Genomic DNA, 17106 nt, shown 5'->3' with positions numbered 1-17106 from the left:
GACATCAGAAGTATAAGATGTAGTGAGTTGAAGTTAGATGGAAAGTGAGTAGAAACTGCTGATGAGAAGTCACTTTCTGCATGTAAGCATTGCTTATTATTATTTTCTTTCTTCCATAGGAGCTTTGATTTATTTATTGGATATGTTCTGTAATTCAACACATCCACAGGTTCGATCCCAGACAGCAGAACTTTTTGCCAAAATGACAGCAGATAAACTAATAGGTCCAAAGGTAAGCACAAAATATCAGTTACTCTAGTAATTATTTTGTGACATTTGATTTCAAGTCTGTTTGGGATGGCAAAGACAGGAAGTGCTTTTCTGTGGAAGCTGGGGTTGTTGTGCTGAAACTCAGAAGGCTCAAGAAAGTGGACAAGAGTGATTGTTGCTTATCTCTCTTGAAGAGAGGGCAGGGCTAGGGAGATGGCTCAGTGGGTTCGGGTGCCAGGTTGTATAAGCAAAAAGACCTGAGTTTGAATCCCCAAAACCCTGATAAAAAGAAGTGCATAGGTTTGTATGCCTGTAAACCCAGCATGGGGAGCAGGGGAGGAGATCTCACTAATGCTCAGCTGATCTGTTGTAATAGGAAAGCTGCCTAGAAGCAGCACTGTTGCAGTGAAGTGTTGATGTGCTACAGATGGCGGAGTAGGCCAAACCACTGTCCAGCCCTGCCCTGGATCCATAGCTGTGGAGCATAGGCATGGCACTGGAGGGCTAGGGTAAAGTCTGCTCTTCATAAATCTTCAGTCAAGTGAATGCATAGGTTAGGGTCAGGTTAAATTCTCAGTACTGGAAAGGCCCTAACCTCAAACCACTGCTTACAAATGAAAAGATGGGCCATTCATCCCACTGCTGAACAGATCAATACCCTGAGATTCAATAGGAAGAATACAATTATGTACAACAGTAACTTAATATATCCCTGGTAGACTACATTACAGAAACTTTGAATGGAGAAGACTCGTAGTTAAGTAGTTTATCTAAGTAAAATTAAACTTGCTTTTGTATTAGCTTAATAGCATAAATCTACTTAAATCTGACATATCAGAAACTCATCTGCCTGATAAATAAATGGTTTCTGCAGTCTTAGAAATAGAGCTACAGGTATCTGCAAGTGACATATAGCTCAGTGCTGGGGTGCTTGCCCAGCAGACAAGAGGCCTTGGTTGTGATCTCAGTTAGAGTGGTATAATGGTTTGCTTACAGAGAAGCTGTTCCTCCAAATTCATGAGCACAATTCAGTTTGGGCTTTAGGCCTTGAAATATTTTAAAATACAAGATAAATTATTTGGAGGGTTCTTAAAAAACGGATCCTAAACTGTAATAAAACAGTTTTAAACCTGTCAGCCATTTCTGCCCTGAAATTCACATAGAATGACAGCAAGATTATTATGTGCTGATTAATTGTGAAAAGGACTAGACTAGGTTTCTAGCTAAATGCCTTTCAGAAGGTGGTTTTGTTAAAACTTTGAAAAGTACAGGTGATGGGAAAGCTAACCAGCTGACTGGCCTGGAGTGATAGGTGGCAGTGTGGCTTGTGAGCCGAACTCTGCTTTACAGATCTCAGTCTTGGGCTATTAACTTAGTTTATGACACAGTATAACTTAACTCCAGGCATAAATGTCTTTAGATTCACAGAGAGGAAGTTAAAAAGTCTTTAACTCCTGCTTTAGCTTCAATGCTGCTTAGGGCTATGTTTTCTGAGCTTTGAGAATGTGCTGTTGGGGGGGGAAGGGCGGACAGGGCCCAGTGGACCAGTATGGTCATGTAAAGAATGGTTCTTACCCTCAGGAGGCTGATGGCCAGGAAGAACAATGAACTCAGCCACTTTGTAGAAAATGTTTCCCTGCTTTGTTCTCTGTAGACAGGGATTGTTTTGTGGGATCATTTTATGGCATCTCTGCACACAGGAGTATAAGCAGAAGTAAACCTAAGCCTCTCAGTGTCTTGTTCACTGCATTTAGCAGTATTATTTACTGAATAGGAAATACCTTCCTGTGAGGCCCTCAGCACCATTGCTTCCTTCACTCTAGAGATGGTTAGATGACCATGAATGGGCTGGCATGAGTCATTCTGTAACTGTCCTGGCATGTAACTGCCATTGCTTTAGTTCATTGGCTGTTAGAAGTTGAAGCTAAGCCAGGTGGTGATGGTACTCGACTTTCATCCCAGCACTAGAGAGGCAGAGGCAGGTGGATTGCTGTGAGTTTGAGGCCAGCTTGGTCTAGAGAGAGTTTTAGGACAGCCAGTGCTACACAGAGAACCCCTGTCTAAAATAAATAAATAAATAAAATTAAATAAATAAATAAGGAGTTGAAGCTAAATCTGTGAGTACTTGTACAGAGCTTTTTGTGTGTGATGTATGTGTGTAGTATATGTTGTCTGAGTGTATACTGACTTCATATATAGATCATAGAATAAGCATCTCTGTATATCAGGAGCCAAGAAAATACCTAGGAAGGGTAGTTTCCACAAGACAAGATTTGAGCACAGTTTGACATGGAAGGAAAAGATGTCTTCCCAGCCCTCATTTTCCCTTTGCCCTTGTGCCACTCCTTAATTTTCATATGTATTATGTGCTGGATCTTCATGTGTGTGTCTGTGTGTAGGGGGTTGGGTTTATGCTTGGGACTGAACCCATGTCTTCCTCTGTCCCTGAGCTGACCCCATCCCCTGTATTTCAAAGCTACCATTAAAGTCCTTTTTAGACAACACACAGTGTGCCCTAAAGTACAGTGGAGCAAAATAAATGCACTAGAGACTGCTGTAGGACATAGAGATGCAATGTGAAAAAGTTAGTTTGTGGGAGTATAGAGGCAGAGAAACTTGGAAACAGGCCAACTAGTGGTTGTACTGCACTTGCCAGAATCTCTACAGAGCATTCTGGAAACCACAGGAGGGCCTCTCGGTTTTTTTTCCTAGGTGGCTATGTTGGTTTGTTGTTTGGTCTGTCTTTCTGTTTTGAGACAGTGTCTCACACTGTAGCTGAGGCTTGCCTGGAACTCCCTACATAGCCTAAGCTGCCTTGAGCTCATGTCAGTCCTCTGGCCTCAGCCTTGTGAGTGCTGGAATGACAGGCATGAGGTACCACATCCAGCTTGAGTTCTTTCAGGATTCTTAACTGTAGGGGGCAGAGAAGTAACTGGATAGCTAAGTATGAAAATTACTTTTTCATTAATCCAGATTTATCTCTTCTCAGTCTCCAGGTCTTTTACACAACTGTTACTATATCTCACCCATAGCACAGATTGCACTGAGGTTCTGTCTTAGGAAACTTGGAAGAACAAGTCAAATATTGAGATGTTTCCAGAGGCCCTTAAAACTCTGCACTTCCTCTCGTAGGTTCGAATCACGTTAATGAAATTTCTACCTAGTGTGTTCATGGATGCCATGAGGGACAACCCTGAAGCTGCTGTGCATATATTTGAGGGAACTCATGAAAATCCAGAGCTGATCTGGAATGACAGTTCCAGAGATAAGGTGTCTACAACTGTGAGAGAGATGATGCTAGAGTAAGTACAGATGGAGTCCCAGGGATGGGTGTGGCCCTGCTCTGCCTGTCCCCTCTCCAACACTTGTTCTGAAGGTTAATTTGACTAATGGCTAGTATTCTTACCCTCTTTTTTCCCCTCAAGGCACTTTAAAAATCAACGGGATAACCCTGATGTGAACTGGAAGGTAAACTACATTTTTATTTTCTAGGATTTGTTTTGTACTTTTGTTGTTGTTGTTTGTTTTGTTTTTAATTCCTGTTGAATGGGTTTGTCAGCCTGTATCTGTCGATTACTCTGTTATTAAGACATGTTGGTATTCTCATGGAAAACCAGGCTTCAGACAGACATAAAAGTTGTAGTACTTACACTAGAACTAAATGACGTTGACATCTTTTATAGGCTCCATTAAGAGGAAATCTCAATTATTATAATTTTGTGTGTACAGCAGTTGTTACTAACAGCTCCCTTTGCACTAGTTTATTGTGTGCAGATTTCATTATTGCTCTTAACGTTTCCCGCTTCACAGAGGAATGATCATGTGAGATGACTCACCCATGATTCCTTCCCCTCTCTTTAAAGTTGCCTGAAGATTTTGCTGTGGTGTTTGGAGAAGCGGAGGGTGAACTCGCTGTTGGAGGAGTTTTCTTGAGAATCTTCATTGCACAGCCAGCTTGGGTGCTGAGAAAACCCAGAGAATTTCTTATTGCACTGTTAGAAAAATTAACTGAGCTCCTGGAAAAGAACAATCCACATGTAAGCTTCAGTCATCAAAAAAAACACTTCAGAGAGTTTGTTGAATATACCAGTTACATTTCCCTCAAAACCTCATCCTCACTGACCAGGGAGAGTCGGCTGCCTCTTGGGTAGCAGCTTCAGGACTGGAGTCTGTAGTGGTAGGGTGCTTACGTAGCATGTGCATGGCTCAGAGTTTGATCCCCAGCACTGCATGAAAATAAAATCTCAGAACAGAGGCTGCATTTGAATTCAAATGTACATGTTGGGGGGGGGGTGGCACAGGAGAGGTGTGTGTCTTTGCAAGCCATGATCTACTATAGGAAGACCATAATGGTAGCCTGAGCTATTAAATACAGGCTAACTATTCTATTCAGAAAATAGAAAAGTCTTGGGTCCTTTAAAATCAGAACCCTGAAGTATCACAGTGATGCCCAAAGCCAGTTAGTAATATCTATGTAAATTTCTAGAACCCCTTCTGAATTGACACATTTCAGGTAAGGGGTTGTTGGCCTGTAATAGGACTTTTCACAGAACTAGGAGAAATAACAACTACTCCTGCATTCTTTTGGATTCTTGCTGTGGTGTCACAGTAGTGTGTGTCTTAAATTGCCACATAGTCATTTAGGAATTGTCTTTTATCTCTGCCATAAAAACAGTATAGCTGGCTCAGTGAGGGCTGCGATGGCTCGTTCTTAGGTCCTTAGGTTTGTGCCTTTTATCAAAGAAAAAGAAAGTCTGCTGCTCTGTTAGGATGTGGGAATTGAATTTCAGGAATCAGCACTTGGAACTTTTGGGTTCCTAGTTTTGAACAACGAATATTGTAAGGTTTTGGATCCTTGGTTTTGAACAATAATGTTGTAAGGCTTTTTAAAAATTTTGTCAGTGCTTTACAGTTTGTGTGTTTGTTCCTCCCAGGGAGAGACTCTGGAAACCCTGACGATGGCCACAGTTTGTCTCTTCAATGCACAGCCTCAGTTGGCGGATCAAGTCCCACCATTGGGCCATCTTCCCAAAGTTCTCCAGGCGATGAATCACAGAAACAATGCCATCCCTAAGAGTGCTATTCGGGTTATTCACGCCCTGTCTGACAATGAGGTATTAATGAATCCACTCGGGAGCCCAGGGCTCCATAGTTTATCTTCAGGGTGTCAGTCCCCATCTACTTGTGCCTTTTTCTGTCAGCTTCAGTGATTAGCAGAGATGGAACTTATGCCCTCTTCAGCAGGAAAGTGGGTTTTAAATTGCATTTTGTTGCTGTGGAACTTACTTTGCTGTGTATAACATTCTGCTCTACAAGTATCCTTGTCTTTGGGCCTCTTAGTTGTGTGTTCGAGCCATGGCATCTTTGGAGACCATTGGCCCACTGATGAATGGAATGAAAAAGCGAGCAGATACTGTTGGTCTGGCCTGTGAAGCAATTAATCGAATGTTCCAGAAGGAGCAGAATGAATTAGTAGCACAGGTAAGTGACTTTCTGTGAGTACTGTTTTGGGAAAGCAGACATTCCAGACAGATAGTCTGTGGCTGAGGCCTTAGGACTTTGTGAATGCCCTCTTGACATTTTGTATGCACAGAAAAGTTAAAATCTCACCAACTTTTCGTGGTTTTGTTTGTTTGTTTGGCATTCATTCTTCTTTGTAAAAATTACTTCATCCTCTTTAGGTTCTGTTCATTCATTCCTTGTTTCTTTCTATAGAATCACGTTGAGATTTGTATTCTTTTCACAGAGACCATTCACCTAGGAGAAATAACACTTGGTAGATATCACTGTACACAGACACTGAAGGGAAAAAGTAAACTCAGGCAAAAGCAAGCTTTCTGGTTCTGGGTACAAACACTACATAGACACACCTGTGTGGCCATCATCATGTTCCTGGAAGCAGAGAAGGGTGGGGATGGGGTGGTGTTGGTCACGGGTGCAAAGTTTAGGTTTGTGGGTCTGTTGCACTGATGACTGCAGCTGTGTGCCACATGTTACTTGAAGTCATAATTTTGTTCATTATCTTGATAGTTTACATTGTCTTAGTTAGGGATTCTACTGCTGTGAAGAGACACCGTGACTACAGCAACTCTTACAAAGGAAAACATTTATTTGGGGCTGTCTTACAGTTCAGAGGTTTAATCCATTATTATCATGGTGCTGGAGAAAGAGCTCAGATTTCTACATCTTGATTCCCAGGCAACAGGAAGTAAACTATGTCATACTGAGTATAGCTTGAGCAGAGGAGACTTCAAAGCTCACCCCCATGGTGACACACTTCCTCTGACAAGGCCACATCTACTACATTAAAGCTGTACCTCCTAATAGTGTCATTCCCATTTTCTTTTAAGCCACCATACATAACAGATACACCATCACATCACTTTGTATCCCATTAAAATTATAAAAATAAAAAGTAATAAAAAAACTCAGTTACCTTTCATCTTCAAAGCCTTTTGTTGGCAAACCCTGCCAGATGACAGAGTGATATCAGCTGTCTTTAAACTGAAGACAAACCCTACATCTTTGCCTGGGCATCTTCTTCTGACCTCTCCCTTCAGCTTCTTCCTCAACCCAGCCTTCCACCCCTGTACACAGGCAGAGGTACAGAGTGGACATAGAGCAGGTTTTGAGTCTGAACTGACTAAGCTAGTCTACTTCAGATGGCTCTGTGTCCCCTCTGAAGTGGCTCTAACACCAGGTTCATCTCACTGGGTTGTGAGGAGGAAAGGATGTACACACCTCATCTTTACTTCTACCTCCCTGAACTCTGTGAAAAGATACCTTGTTAAATTTAGCTCTCTCAGGCTGCTAACTAAAAGATGGCTGCAGAGGGGGAAGACACAAAAGGTAGCAAAGTCCTTCAAGGCCGCTGCTTGTTAGAGTGACACCTTTAGTTTAGTGTAGGCGGCCCTGCTACAGTGGCTCAAAGCTTGGTTTTGTCCCTCCTGGGTACAGATGCAGGTTCTATTATGCCCAGCTCTGTGGTATGCACTTGTTTCTTTTCCCTGTGTACACTGATTTTCTTGCCTGAAATAATAATTGTGTCTTCATTCAGTGATAGGAAGATTACATAATTGATGCATAGGATTTAGAACAGTTGATAGAACTAAATATGATGTTTCTGTCGACAGCGGTGGTGCACACCTTTAATCCCAGCATTTGGGAGGCAGAGACAGGCGAATCTCTGTGAGTTTGAGGCTAGTACCAGGACAGCCTCCAAAGCCACAGCGAAACCCTGTCTCAAAAAACAAAACAAACCAAAAAAACATTGCTGTTTCCTTTTGATACTAAAATAGAAATCTGCATCTGCATTGAAATGCTAAGAACAGGTCAGCTTACTTACTGTAGATATGATCCTGGTGGTGAAATTACATCTTCAGTAATTGGTGTACATTTTCTTCATTGTGCTCATCTAAGTGCTTGCTTCTTTCCAGGCTCTGAAAGCAGAGTTGGTCCCATACCTCTTAAAGTTGCTTGAAGGCGTAGGCCTTGAAAACATAGACAGTCCTGCTGCCACTAAGGCCCAGATTGTTAAAGCTCTCAAGGCAATGACTCGAAGTCTGCAGTTTGGAGAACAGGTGAGTCTGCAAGAAGCACTTTTGAGTTCCTGACTAAGAAGTATATTCAAGGTCAGGATCTTGACTTTGAGTGATCTGGAACCTGTGTTTGAATCCACTTACGGGGGGTGGTATAACTACTTCCCAGATGCAGAAAAAGCACAGGCTTGTGCTCATCAGGCATGCAGGGGGATTCTTTTTTTCTGCATAGTGACAGTGTGTTCTGTGTTTCAAGAAGAAAATCAGTAAGAGTCTTAGTGTAGAAGAATTTGAAACACTTAGTTTAGAATCAGGTGCCATTGAAAAGATCTGAACATCATTTAAAATTTATTAGTGCTTGAAAAGTGCCAGTTTCTTTTCCCTTTACCAAGTGGCTGTGCAGTAATGTGTTTTAGCTGCATGTATGCTGATTCCAGGCCTCTTAAAGGACTTACTTTTCATCATAGCTTTTAATTAATCTCATTTTAACGAGGTGTGTGTGTGTGCATGTGCATGCATGCATAAGTCCATGCCAGAACTCACATGTGGAGGTCAGAGGACAGTTTGCAGGAGTCTATTCTCTCCTTACACTGTGTAAATCCTGAAGATTGAATACAGGTTGTCAGGCTAGGCAGAAGGCACCTCACCTACTGAGCATCTCTCCAGCGCCTCTGTTTTGTTGCTTCTGAAGCCTTTGATTTCCTCGTGGTTGTTTTTCGAGGAACAGGAAAATCCTTTAGTGCAGGCTCCCTTCCTTTAAATGAATCTGGAACTTCTCAGATAGACCTCTGAGGGGTGGGATTTTGCCCCGGGGCGCGCTTTTTCTGTTGTACAACAGGGCACTAACCTCTTTAGCATCAGCTTGAATGTTTTCCTGTTGTAGAGTTTCCTCTGCCATACAAATAAATTTATTATGTTTAAACTAAATTTCACCCAAGTTCTCAGTCTGTGGGCAGAATTAGGCCAGATTCTTGGCCAAACATCACACAAATGCCTCCTAGCCTGGTTCTCAGAGAGTCCTCCTCCCCAGGAAGCTCATGAGCTGGGCTCTGACTATCCTAATGTCTCTCAGCATTCTTGTCTTCCAGAATATTCCACTATTCTCTCTTTTTCAGGGATCAAGGGTTTTCTAATCCACACTCCCAGACTCTTCAGATTCCTCTTGTAAGCCATTTTCAAAGGCCTGAGATTCACATGCTCAGAGCAGATATTCCTGCCTCAATTAAGGCAATTTAGGCAGTCCCTCACAGTCATAACCAGCTTATTCTACATCAGTGGTTTTCCACCTGTGGGGCACAGCCATCAGAAAACACAGATTTCCGATGGCCACAGGAACTCCAACCATAAATTTATTCTCATTGCTACTTCATAACAGTAGTTTTGCTGCTTAGCAGTGTCTCAGTTCCTAAGACCATGAGAAGTATGTGTTTACCAGTGGCCACAGCCCATAAGTTGAAAGCTGTCACACGTAACATGAAGTTAACTATAGTGAACCACAAATTGGCCTCTCCCACCTCAGCAGCATTGTGATAATCCCACCCTGCCTGGCTCCTGAGCACACTATTATCTGTGACTGGTAATTTACTCTTTGTCCCACAACCCCAGCCATGCAGCCACTACTCTGTTTCTGATATACGAATCTCTCTGTTACGTGTATTTCATTTTAGCATTGAGATTTGTCCATGTTGTGGGGTAGATTAAGTCTTTTCATTCCCTTGTATGTTTAAATTGCTACAGTTTGTTTGCCCATTCATCCGTTCAGTGGAGGTCATTCCTGTGTGCAAATGTTCTTTTTGTGCTTAAACATACTTTACTAAACTTTCCTTTAGTGAAGTTAGGCTTCTGAGTTTCAAGAAAAGAAACACTCTTGCTGTCACTGAAGGAGACGCTCATTTGTTGCTTCAGTCATTAACTGGTGTGCCTCCAAGTGCTCTGAACGGCAAGCAGAGGCTCCCTGTGGCCACCTGTCTTCCCTTCCTGCACTGGCGTTTCTAGGGATGAAATTAGCCAAGTGGCCCTGACACCCACCTTCTGCTCCCAGAGAAGGGGATAAAAGAGAACAGTACCTCCTAAAACCAGAGCTCTTCCGTCTGCATCTCAGCTCCCCATCTGCTGCTGCTCCTGCCCAGGCTGGAATGGGGCCTGCCCTGACTCATGAAGAGTCCTCTTCAGTGTCTGCACCCGGTTGTGAGACTCTGGGACTCTCTGAATCGTGTCCTCCAGGTCTGCACCTAAGAGAGGTGCTCAGCAAACACTTCTGTTAACACTGACAGCCTCTTAAGTTGCTGTTTTCTATAATCTTCCATCTCAGTCTGGTACATATTCACACAGTAATTCTGTTGTATGTGTGCATTTTGTAAAATGTTTACCCATTTTACATGTGATACTCTGATGATTTGTCATTCATTTATTTCCTCATATGTGTTGTTCATGGTCTGCTCACAAGACACAACACATTCTTTGAAGGATTAATTTAAAGTTGTAAGTCCAGTTTTCAGCATCTTTCTCCCAGCTCTTCCTAGGTCTGGTTCAGTGAGATGTGCCCGGCACAGTGCCTGGGAGTCAGTGTGTGATGGACACCAGTTCCTGGTCCTTTCCCAGTGGCCTTCTGCCTTTGGAAGTTGTTTTTCCTGCTTGGTTCAGTCTTGCCATGACTAGTCCTTGACATAATAATGCTAAATAGGGGGGTTGCTTTACTTCTGCAGGTGAATGAAATCCTCTCCCGCTCTTCAGTCTGGAGTGCCTTCAAAGACCAGAAACATGACTTGTTCATTTCTGACTCTCAAACAGCAGGATACCTCACAGGTAAGTCAGACCCTGAGATTCCTGGCAGAAGCCACAAGCCCACTTCCTGCCCTGACCAGGCTTAAAATAGCATTCCTCTTGTCACCTAGGCATCTGGCTACTATTTTGGGGGGGTGCTGTGAGCATTTCATACGTATCTGTCTTAACCTTGGACAGCGTATGGAGTGTGGTGTTGGATGTTTATGACAAAAACATGCACTGTGCCTAGTTTTGATTCAGTATGTTAGCAGAAGACAGGTTAGATGTGTAGTATGTGTGTGTGTAAATGTTTAACTTGAATGTGTGAAAAGAATGTATCAGAAGCCTTATGTCCTTTCCGTCTAAACAGAGTGAAGCTTCAAAAGTTCACAGTATAGTTTGGTTAACTATCTTTCCCATGGGGAAATATATCAGTGCTGTTACAAATAAGACTGCTGAGGTCTCAGAAGACACAACTACATGATGCTCAGGACATACTCATTTGACACACCAGTGCATGGTATTTAAAACCATAATTGGCTTGCTCTGAGAAGCCGCAACACTCAGTTGCTGTACTAAAAGCGAAGCACTCCCTTTCCTCTGAAGATCTGCAGTGTGGATTTTGCCTTGTGAATGTGTTGCCTTGTGACTAGGAGACCACTCTTGGCGCCTGCCTGAAGTGGTAGCATATAAATAGATAGCCCCACGTGATGTAGCCAGAGCTGATGGAGATAGAGAAAAATGTTAACAGCCAGTGCTTTGCACACAGATCCATTATTTTAACAATCTTGATTGCTCTCATAGAGGTCTGTAAGAATCATAAAGACTTGATTCTCAAATTTTCAGATCCAGGGGATTCAGAGAATAGTTTCTCTGCTCTCAATTTTCAACTTGGTCATGACACTATTGTTTCCCCTTCCTGTGGTGACTTAAATATCTGTGTCTCCTGTATCACTTTAGTATCAGATACTCCTAATATTACTTGGAGTAGAACCCTAAATCTGGACTCTCCTGTTGGTCCTGTGGGTTGTGTCCTCTTCCTGTTTTCTGTGGAGAGATGTAGAATGTGGTGTTGGTCTGCCCCGCACCTTCCTCTCTCACTTAAAACTGTCTGTCTAGGTAAGAGTGTATCCGTGCCTTTCAAAAGCCTCTCGGAGTGTTTCTGATAGGTGACAGGCCACATTTTCATGGCATTACTTTTGGTATAAATCTGCTACAGTTGGGGAGTGGGACCTAGTTTTCTTAGTAAAGAATGAAGTAGGTGAAGGACTGGTACTGCTCCTCAGATGCCTCCCATGATGCTTCTGTTCCCCACGTACCCAGCATTCATCATGTTCAAGTAAAAGCTCCAGGTGTCCCTGACACTACTGCTCTAGCCAGGGCTCTGGGATTAGATGAGGTGATAGTTTCTCCTAGAGACCTGGAGTTCCTGAGGACCTCACCCCATCCCAAGTCCCTAATTACTGTGCTGCTCACCAACACCTACATTTCCTAGTATGATACCGGAAGTGAGGAGTGTGTGCAGGAAGTAAGGCGAGCCTTGTCTGTGCCTTTGCGTTTGCCCGTATCCCTAGGATGAATGAGGCTTCTAAGTAGCAGCATGACATTGACAAATGTCTGGACAGGCACAGCCAAGTAGCAGTGGTGAAACACCCCATCCCCTCCCTTGGAAAGGGCTGGAACTTCTGCACAGTGCTGAAGTCTACAGGCATGTCTGTACTGGACAGGCTGGGCTGTGAGCCACGCTTGCCTTAGATTTGCTCCATTCCTGGCACTTCATCAGACTGGAATGTTCTCTCTCAAGATGTTAGTTACTTAGGATTTTCCCACTGGTTTTACTCCACTCCCTTGAAAGGACTTTGAACCTTTGCTTCAAAGGTTCTGCTTCTGACAAAGGGTCCCCTGCAGTTGAGGGGATGCTTCCTCACCGCCCAGGTTCCCAAATACTTTTTATATGTTGAGTTTAATCAGAATTTAATTAAAACCCAATCCTCATATGGTACAGATTGTAACCAGCTCTTCTCTAGTTCACAAGTAAACTAAGATACTGTGAGAAAACACACCCCAAACCTTCTTTCTAACTGAAGTATTTGAGTGTGTTTGGCAGTTATATGTGGATACTGTTTAAGAGACAGGGAAATAAGCATTTTCTGAGGAGAAGGTTGCTTCAAAGTAAGCTACAAATAAAGGTAGCTTTTCTTCTCCCTGACTGCTGAGCAAATGCCAGTTGGTCCCATGCTCAAGATCAAGATGTGCAAGTCCTGAGTAGGGTTAATTAGGGTTGGCAGTTATGACAGGACACCAGTGTTCACACTGTTTTCGTTCTGTGATACCTGTTTCTTTATGCGTGCCTCTCCTAGAGTCTTCCTGTGATGTAGTACACTGTGCTGTTACTTATGCTTTTTGTAGATCCAAGAACTGCTAGGTGCCAGTCGGCTTAGAGCCCTCTAAAATTCATTTTTGTGGTGGATGGGAGTAGAATTAGCTTCTTATAAGCCCATCATTTCATAACTTTGATTCTGTTCTACAAGTTCCAAATTGTTTTCAGCTCAGAATGCCTTCATGCCTCTCAGTATCTCTTATCCTATGCAATATAGTTAAGTTGATGAAACAGTTCCATGCATCTGTAAAGTTTTTGTGTGTATGACTATGTGATCAGCAAGTGTGATCACTGTGTCCCAGCACCCCATCACCCTCTTGAGTTTACCCAGGATTCCCCAGTGACTTCAGTGTTGCCTGCTTTTGTATATAGCCTCCATGGTTTGATATCATAACCTCCTACTTTGATATGAATCAAATTGAGCCCACATCTTAGTCTCTTTTCAAATTGCCATGCTAAAATACCCTGACAAAAGCAATTGAAAGAAGAAAGAGTTTATTTTAGTTGTTCAAGACACAGTCCATCATGGTGAAGAAGTCAAGGCAGCAGAAGCCTGGAACCAGCTGGTCACACAGATCTACAATCAGTAGAGGCAGATGAATGTGTGCGTGCTGGTGCTCAGCTCCTAGTCTCCATCTTATGCATCCAGGATCCCCTGCTGCGGGAATGGTGCACCCATGTGGATAGGTCTCCCAGCTCAATTAGCATAATTGAGACAGTCCCCCACAGGCATGCTCAGAGGCTTGTCTGTGAGCTGCCACCATAGTCCACAGTCTGAATTGTTAGGAACCATACCCTCTGTAGTGTTTGTGGTTTTGCTCATCTGCGCCTACCTGCTAATCCTGTGGTAATGGTGTTTCTACCTGGAGTTGAGAGCAGTGTGGTACTTTATCTCTGAGCTTCACTGGTTTGTTTGGTTGTCTTTTTCCTGTGCGGTCTGTGGGACGACTGGTTTGATGATTGGCAGATGGTTGATGGCGTAGGCCCCTAAGACCTAAAGAAGGGAAAATCCTTTTTGTGTTAAAGGTACATGGCTCCAAGTGCCCAGGCACTCTGGTTAGCTTTAGTCCCAGCTCGTGCAGGCAGAGTCACCCTGGGCCTCGCTGGCACATGCACAGTGTGTGACAGCTGTTTCCCATCTAAGTCAGGTGCTCAGAAGGTGAGACGTGAGATGAAGTGACTGATGGCCTCTGTCCTCCGTCCATCCTGTTGCCTTAGCTGCATCATTGCTCTGCTGTGTGCACTTCCTCACTACTCCCTTGCTGCTTACATTTCTTTTTCCCCCCAGGTGTCTCTCCTTCCCTTCTAACTGGCAGCAGCCCCCTTCACCTCAGGAGTGGGCTTTAGAACCGCTCTGCCAGGCAGCTTGCTAACTCCTGTGTAGCTCTCTGAAGCAGGTAGAGAACCTTTTGCTCAATGCATGCTGCTCGCACTGCCTTTCCTGTCCTAACCCTCCGGTATACGCATTTGCCTTGTTTGCTCGCTAAGCACTGCCCCTGTGCTGGGCTACACCCGTTCTTCTTGCAAGCGCTTGTTCCATTGTGTGAAGCATCTGAGATGTGTAAGCAAATGTGCGCGGTGCTCAAAGTCAGCTCCAGAGACCAAAGCAAGTGCTCCTAGGACTGCTGACGAGTTTCCACGTGTCACCTTTTCATGACAGACATAATACATGAGGCTGCAGCTAAAATGCTCATGCCTTCTTTGGAGCATTCTTCTGACCTATGAGATGGATGTCCAGAACCTTCCTCTGCAAAGAGACCTTACATAGTGAGCTGTGTTCACTGGGTGTTTCTTACTAAAGTGACCTTTCTTTGCACCAAGTGAAAACAGGTTAACTGGAATGCTCTCAGCAGCTGCTTATGTCGAATCCAGTCGTGCATCACTTTGAGATGGGCTGGAAGGGGAGGGGGTGTCCTTAGCTGCTTGTTCCATCTTTTCCATGTAACATAGCTCTGTAAGTACCCTGGATGTTTATTTAATTGTTATTATTATAAGATTGAACGTCCCTGGTGTGAAAAGAGGGGAAACTCCCTGTTTCTATACCAGTGTTACTGCATGAATTTTGAAATTATTCTAATTGTATCATATAAGAGCAAGCCATGAACACACTGCTGTGTCATTTCATTTCCAAGTTTCCCAGTGCTTTGTACTGGATACTATGCCCACCTGACTGATGCAGAAAGTACCTGCTTTCCGTTCTCTCTTGCAGGCCCTGGAGTTGCTGGCTACCTTACTGCAGGTACATCTTCATCGGCCATGTCTAACCTTCCGCCTCCTGTAGACCATGAGGCAGGGGACCTTGGCTATCAAACTTGAAACACTCAGAGACAATAAACACTGAAAGGCCAGTGCTGCGTCTACATTCCTACAGCCAACACGTTGAAACAGACTCCTGCTGCCTTTCTCCTGCTTTCATGACAGTGTTATTCCTTTTTCTATAAATATATTTTTATTTAGGAAAAGAGTCAGTGATTCTGGCATATCACATTTCGAGAAAGCACTCTGGGTCAGCCTCCATGGGTACACAAGATTTCTTTTCTTGATGTATGAAAGCACATTTTGTTCCTTTATATCTGTTTACAAGACTGTGAATCAAAAAGACAAACTTTCTCCCTAGTTTTTATAATGTTTTTTTTTAATTGCTGTGACTGTGGAGTTAAGCTGCAGTCTACAGAAATTGGGCTAAATCTTATCCCCAGAAAAGGGCACTTTTCCTTTCCTGCACCGGATCTCGACAGCCGTCTTCCCCCCATCGTCAGACAGTAGGTTTCTGTCCCTCCACCTGTGACCAGGTCCTCAATCATTAACTAACTCTCTGAGAGCTCGGTGCACATCGGTGTGTATGACAGGCTTCACCAAACTGAACGGCAAAAAATTAAAACTAAAATGGATGTCAAGATGTTATGTAAGAGATTAGTGTAATTGTGAAATGTTCTATACATTATCAAATATATAAAGCTTTCTATATTGAATGTACATTATACAGATCATTCATATGTGTACATAAAATTTTAAAAATAAAGGGAATTGACTGCTTTGTTAATGAGATATGTTTGTTCTATAATTTTACCCTTTGAAAGCTTCTTACATGTTCACTTTTGTGAGTGAGGGAGCAGTAGGAGACAGGTTCAGCGCTGTGCTCACATGCACAGCTGTTTACCTCTGTTCATTCCTAACCAGAAACAAAGAACAGTTATTTTTTATGTTGAGAACCACTGCTGTATTTGCTTCCTAAAAAATGCATTGTAGAACTCTAAATGGAATCAACAAATAATAGAGGAGACAAAGCCACAGCTAGATACTTTATGCCACCAAGTAAAACCTCCAGTGCCAGGAATGGATTACTTCTTGTTCAGTTGTTGGCTAAAGAGGCCCTGTGTAAACCTCTAAACATCACAGGCTATTGGTTATTCTCCACAACCTGATAAGGCCCAGCTCCTGAAGACATCGAACATGGAGAAGTTGCTTGGTGGCAAACTAGAAGTTTTACCCCCGCTGACTAATGTTGATGGTACTAGACGGTAACCTGCACACTACTAGAAGAGAAAGCAGTCATCAGTGCTACCCAACCACAAACCCTGGAGCCTACAACCGAGACTTGCCTGCCAGAGACACTAGTGCAGTGACGGCACAGTGTTACACAAGTATCCGACCACCTTTGCTCGGGTAAAGGCCCCCCATGAGATGGGAGCGTGTCTGAGACTGCTAACGGGACCAGGAACCTGAGACTACATAGCTCATGGTCTCTAGAGGAATACCTAATACTATTATTCTGCTAAGGAGCGTATCAATAAGATGAATTCTAATGACATACTGCTATGCCATAGATCAGGACCTCTCTCGGTCCTCATCAGACAAGCCTCTTCTCACAGTAAATTGGAATTAACACAGATTCATATCTGTCCAATGTGGAGAGAGAGAGGGAGGCTTTGGAGAACTCAGTCCTAAAATGTATGTCCTTATCAAACCCTTCCCATCAAGGCTTGGGATCTATGTTGGAAGACGAGGCAAAATATTCTAAGAGCTAGAGGTGATGGATGACTCCAAGGAAATGGTGTCTTCTAGACACAGCAAGGCTGGCAGCACACACAAGACCTGTGCAGGTTGAAGTCAGATGGGGTTCCAGGCACAGAGAGGGAAGTAGGCACAGGATGCCACCCCTAACCAGGAAGTTTCCTACAATGGATACCCACTTATAAAGTCAGTTTTCTCCAA

At 43.4% G+C, this 17106-nt stretch overlaps 1 protein-coding gene across 3 annotated transcripts in view; it reads left to right on the top strand.

The window, feature by feature from the left end:
• Dnajc13 (DnaJ heat shock protein family (Hsp40) member C13) overlaps positions 1-15939 on the top strand; it is a 107742-nt gene extending 91803 nt beyond the window's left edge. For 2 of the 3 annotated variants that reach the window (XM_005074831.4, XM_040739574.1), the window contains 9 exons: positions 120-232; positions 3343-3512; positions 3636-3678; positions 4074-4247; positions 5145-5324; positions 5551-5691; positions 7647-7790; positions 10454-10553; positions 15101-15939. In XM_005074831.4, coding sequence (XP_005074888.1) covers positions 120-232; positions 3343-3512; positions 3636-3678; positions 4074-4247; positions 5145-5324; positions 5551-5691; positions 7647-7790; positions 10454-10553; positions 15101-15207 — 1172 coding nt within the window. In that variant the 3' untranslated portion in view covers positions 15208-15939. Of the gene's footprint in view, positions 1-119; positions 233-3342; positions 3513-3635; positions 3679-4073; positions 4248-5144; positions 5325-5550; positions 5692-7646; positions 7791-10453; positions 10554-14179; positions 14289-15100 lie in introns of all 3 variants that reach the window. The other variant, XR_001196785.3, reaches the window with a different exon arrangement.
• The last annotated feature ends 1167 nt before the right edge of the window (positions 15940-17106 follow it).

The sequence above is a fragment of the Mesocricetus auratus genome, unplaced genomic scaffold (genome assembly GCF_017639785.1).
Source record: "Mesocricetus auratus isolate SY011 unplaced genomic scaffold, BCM_Maur_2.0 Super-Scaffold_100691, whole genome shotgun sequence".
Taxonomy (NCBI): Eukaryota; Metazoa; Chordata; class Mammalia; order Rodentia; family Cricetidae; genus Mesocricetus; species Mesocricetus auratus.
The sequence above is the reverse complement of the archived record's forward strand: the minus strand, read 5'-3'. Positions and strand labels throughout refer to the sequence as shown.